The following is a 4912-nucleotide window of genomic DNA, read 5'->3' on the forward strand; positions in this document are numbered from 1 at the left end:
ATTAATTTCTTTCTATTTTTAGTAGAGACGGGGTCTTGCTCTTGCTCAGGCTGGTTTCGAACTCCTGAGCTCAAATAATCCGCCTGCCTCGGCCTCCCAGAGAGCTAGGATTACAGGCATGAGCCACCGCACCCGACCTGCATATAATATTAATAAGAGATAATAAAAGATTTTTGTTTACCTTTCGAGCAAAGTGCAAAATAAAAGGAGAGAGAGATTTTGTTTGCCTTATGGTGTCTTTATTAGGTCTTTGAAGTAAGCATTATCTTAATACCAAAACCAGATACAGATATTACAAGAAAGGAAAACCACAGATAAATATCTCTCATGAACAGGTCCAAACTCTTTAATGTGGTTTGTTAAGTTTTGCATGACCTAGGAATAGCTTACCTATCTAGCTTCATTTTCTTGCCGCTTCCCTTATCTCTAAACATTTTGTTTTAGCCAAATGAACTTATTTCACCTTATTGAAGAAGATGATGATGATAATAGTAACAACAACATCAAATATGATAACAATAAAACACTTTTTTTAGCGTAGTGGCTTTGTAATATGTTAACTTAGCCTGGATAAACATTGCCTAGAATTCCTTCCCATGTATGTTTCTGGTTAAAGTGGGCCACAAGAGATATATGCGTGCAAGATTTAGAGGGCAGAAGTGAAGCACTTTGGTTTTTATACTTGGAAGGTTGGAGCACACATTTTTGTAGTTCATACATGTTGCCACATATCTGCCACTGACCTTGGTGTGAGGCAATAGCCAGCCCTACAAGTGTTCCAGCTTCCTTGGATCCTCCTTAACCTTTTCCATCTCCTGGCCAGGTGTCTGTTTAGCTCCTTGATCAAGAAGGCCTGCTTCTCCTGTAGGATACCTACTTTATCAAGGCTGGAGGGAGTGAGAATTGACATGGGTTACAGTCCATTCTCATAGGTTGCACCGTTGTTGCTCTCCCTGCTTTACATCCAGCTTCACTTACTGATTGTTTGCCCTGCAGACTTCAAGCTCCAGCATAAGATGCAAAGATGACAGTCATACAGACTGCATAACCAGCTCCCGCACTGCATAAGACTAAATCCCTGTAGCAAATCTCATTAAATATATACTCCTCCTACTGGTTCTACTGCTTGACTGATATAAATGCTCATTATGCTTCAGGATATATATTATATCATTATTTATAATAGCAAGAAACTGGAAAAAATCTAAATGTTCAACAATAAAGGATTTATTAAATAAATTATGGCATATCATTAAAATAATGGTCTAGAAGAAAATTTAATATCGGATAAACAGATGATAACATTTTAAGTGAAAAAGTAGGGCATAATTTAATTCCCTAAATTAGGGTTACTTTCCTCCAGGCTATAAAACAATATATACTATATAGTTCCTTTTTGGTGGAAGAATTTCCCTATATATTTCATTTTCCTACACTTTGTTTATTGATTTATTTATTTATGACAGAGTCTCACTCTGTTGCCTGGGCTAGAGTGCCGTGGTGTCAGCCTAGTTCACAGCAACCTCAAACTCCTGGGCTCAAGCGATCCTCCAGCCTCAGCCTCTCAAGTGTCTGGGACTACAGGCACTCACCACCATGCCCAGGTAATTTTTTTCTATTTTTAGTTGCCTGGGTCTTTTTTTTCTATATTTAGTAGAGACAGGGTCTCACTCTTGCTCAGGCTGGTCTCGAACTCCCGAGCTCAAATAATCCATCTGCCTCGGCCTCCCAGAGTGCTAGGATTACAGGTATGAGCCACCGCACCCAGCCCAGCACTTAGTTTAAATATTGCTTCTATGTATTTCTTCCCAGCAAATCTTCACGAAAGATATATAGAACAGGTATTACCATCCCCCCTTTAGAGATAAGGACACTAAGCTTTGGAAAAATTAAATAGACTTTTTCATTGTTTAAGTCTTTGATTATATCTTTTGTTTCTTTAAAAAACTTAACATAGTTGTTTTATAATCTGTTCTTCGTAATTCCAACTGTTGAGGTTCTTGGAGGTTATAAATCTGGTGCTTATTGTTTCTGCTGACTTTCCTTTCATGGTAGCCAGCTTCCTATGGTGTTTGGTGATTTTTGAATTATATGCTTATATTTGATTAAACTTAATATATGGGGATCCTTAATATCTAATTTGGGGTTGTTTTCCTCCTGGGATAATCTGGATTTTCTTAGTTCAGCTATTCTACCTCATGGCAAGCTTCCCTGGCTTCTTCTGAACACAGGACTGATACTGTTATTTGCCTCTTGGCTTAGATTTTTGTTCACTATTCATCATTTTTGTTTCAGTTCACTATATGTTTGCCCTTGGGACTTTCTCTTGCTGTCTTGTAAGCAATGCTTTAAATGGTATACTTATCATCATTTATTCAGGATCTAATGTATTATAACAGGAGGATAGTCTGCCATCCTGATAAAAGTGGCAGTTGAGAAAGTATTTTTCCATAGCATCTCATTCAGTGAATTCATTATTTATGCATACATATATTCATTCATTCATTTACTCAAACATTCATTCAATAAATATTCACTAGGTATCTATTGAGTGCCAGGCCTCAATATGCTAGGGCTTTCAACAAAAGGTGAAAGTAAGTTTCCGTTTCTGAGCTCCAAAGTATATGGGAACATCAGCATATCTTTTTAGTGGCTAAAACCATATTTTTCTTAAAATATGTGTGAATCACAATGGAATACTATTCAGTCATTAAAAAGGAATGAAATCCTGTCATTTGCAGCAACATGGATGGAACTGGAGGTCATTATGTTAAGTGAGATGAGCCAGGCACAGAAAGACAAATATCACTCTTATGTGGGAGCTAAAAAAATTTTTTTCTTTTAATTTTTTTAGAGATAGGGTCTCACCCTGTTACCCAGACTGCAGTGCAGTGGCACAATCATAGCTCACAACAATCTCAAACTCTTGGGCTCAAGCCATCCTCCTGCCTCAGCCTCCTGAGTAGCTGGGACTACAGCTGTGTGCCACCACACCTAGCTAATTTTTTCTATTTTTAGTAGAGACAGGGGTCTTACTCTTGTTCAGGCTGGTCTCGAACTCCTGACCCCAAGCAATCCTCCCCCTCGGCTTCCCAGAGCACTGGGATTACAGGTACGAGACACCACACCTGGCCAGAGTACAATTATTATGGATCAATAAAAAATAAAGAAAATAACAACAACAACAAAACGTGAATCACTCTGAGTATCATATAAATAAGAAGCAAAGCATTGGTTAATAAAGTTTAGGGCATCCAAGAGGATGCTTTACAAAAGAATCATCATAATAATCATAATCATTTTAGAAAAAACATATGACAGCTCCTATCTGGTAGCAGTTTGTTGATAATTAAGATGCCTGTAAAGTACTTGGAACTACTTTGAAGAAAATCAGCTGATAAATATAAAATACCAACTTCACTGTAGTCTGAATGTTGTGCCAATCATGTCAGAGAGTTAAAAAAACAAATCCCAGAATATTGTATTTCATAGGCAATCCAGTCATTCAAGAAAATTTACCAGTGATCCAGGTGTGTCCCAGAACAAGAAATACACTTGGACTTTAAGAATTCCATACTCTAGTGCCCGAAGCAAACAAGAAAGTAAACAATTAGAATACAGTGTGGTAAGTGTCATATATAACAAGTTGTGTGACTGAGTTTACTTCAGTGGGAACAGAGTGGAAATACTCTCTGATACTCTGTTAGAGTAAATTGACGCTGCTGATGCACTCAATCATAGTTAAACCCACAGGAAACTCAGATCGCTGGTCCTCTTACCTCTTCTGTTGTTCTTCCTGATATTGTTGCTTTATTTTGGCTTCGTTTTCTGTTGCTTCTTTTATCTTTTCCTCTAGTTGTTTCTTCCCCAAAATACAATTATCTGTGAGACAGACTTTATGAACATTTTCTAATTTCTGCTGCAGGTCCAAAATCTTGAATGAAAAAAGTTTACAAGTAAAACATGAAGAAGAGTGTGGCCTTTTTTCAATTTATGGAAATAACATAAATATCAAACATAACAGTGCTAACATGCAAATCTGATCTAAAGTAAAAGAGTATACTTAGATTTATTTTAATTTTAAAATAAATTATTTAACTTTTGCAATATGTAATACATTCATGTAATTCAATACATGTGTATAAAAGAAGCTTTATAGTGAAAAGTCTATTTTCTGTCTCTATCCCATTTCCTCCAGTTTCCTCCACCAAAAAAAGGTAACCACCCTTATTACCCTTCCAGAGAAATCTGGATATGCATATATAAACAAATATTAAATAGTACTCCCCCATACATACAAATTTTACACAAATAATGACATGCTATTATATATGTAACTACACACCTTGCTTTTTAAAAAAATAACAGTATACTTGGTGGCTTTTCCATACTATATGTGCATATGAGTTGTCTTCTCTTTTACAGTTACATACTACTCCATTGTAAGGATGTACTATAACTTACTTAACCAGTCCCCTACTGATGAACATTTAGGTTGATTCTAATCTTTTGCTATTATAAACAATATTCTTACAAACGTCTGTAGATTATGAAATGCGGATTTGCTAAGGCAAAAATTATTACTATTTGTTTGTTTGAAAGACAATGCTAAACTGCCTTCATAGATATTAAGACCAATTTACACTTCCAACAGCACTGTAGGAAAGCTCCTAGTTTCTCCACAGAATGGCTAGATTCATGAATAACACCTCAAAATAGAAGTCTCTTATAAACCAAATACCTATTATTAGCATATTGCCTAGCACCATTAATGGGTTCTTTTTTTTTTTTTTCTTGCTCTGTTGCCTGGGCTAGAGTGCCATGGCATCAGCCTAGCTCACAGCAACCTCATACTCCTGGGCTCAAGCAATCCTCCTGCCTCAGCCTCCCGAGTAGCTGGGACTACCAGCAT

At 36.7% G+C, this 4912-nt stretch overlaps 1 protein-coding gene across 1 annotated transcript in view; it reads right to left on the minus strand.

Moving 5' to 3' along the window:
- Positions 1-4912, minus strand: part of CCDC30 (coiled-coil domain containing 30) — a 144428-nt gene that overhangs the window by 101149 nt on the left and 38367 nt on the right. Inside the window, exon 7 of the mRNA XM_012646664.1 lies at positions 3780-3934. Coding sequence (XP_012502118.1) covers positions 3780-3934 — 155 coding nt within the window. The remainder of the gene's footprint in view (positions 1-3779; positions 3935-4912) is intronic.

This window comes from Propithecus coquereli, unplaced genomic scaffold (assembly GCF_000956105.1).
Source record: "Propithecus coquereli isolate 6110/MARCELLA unplaced genomic scaffold, Pcoq_1.0 Scaffold249, whole genome shotgun sequence".
In the NCBI taxonomy this organism is placed as follows: domain Eukaryota; kingdom Metazoa; phylum Chordata; class Mammalia; order Primates; family Indriidae; genus Propithecus; species Propithecus coquereli.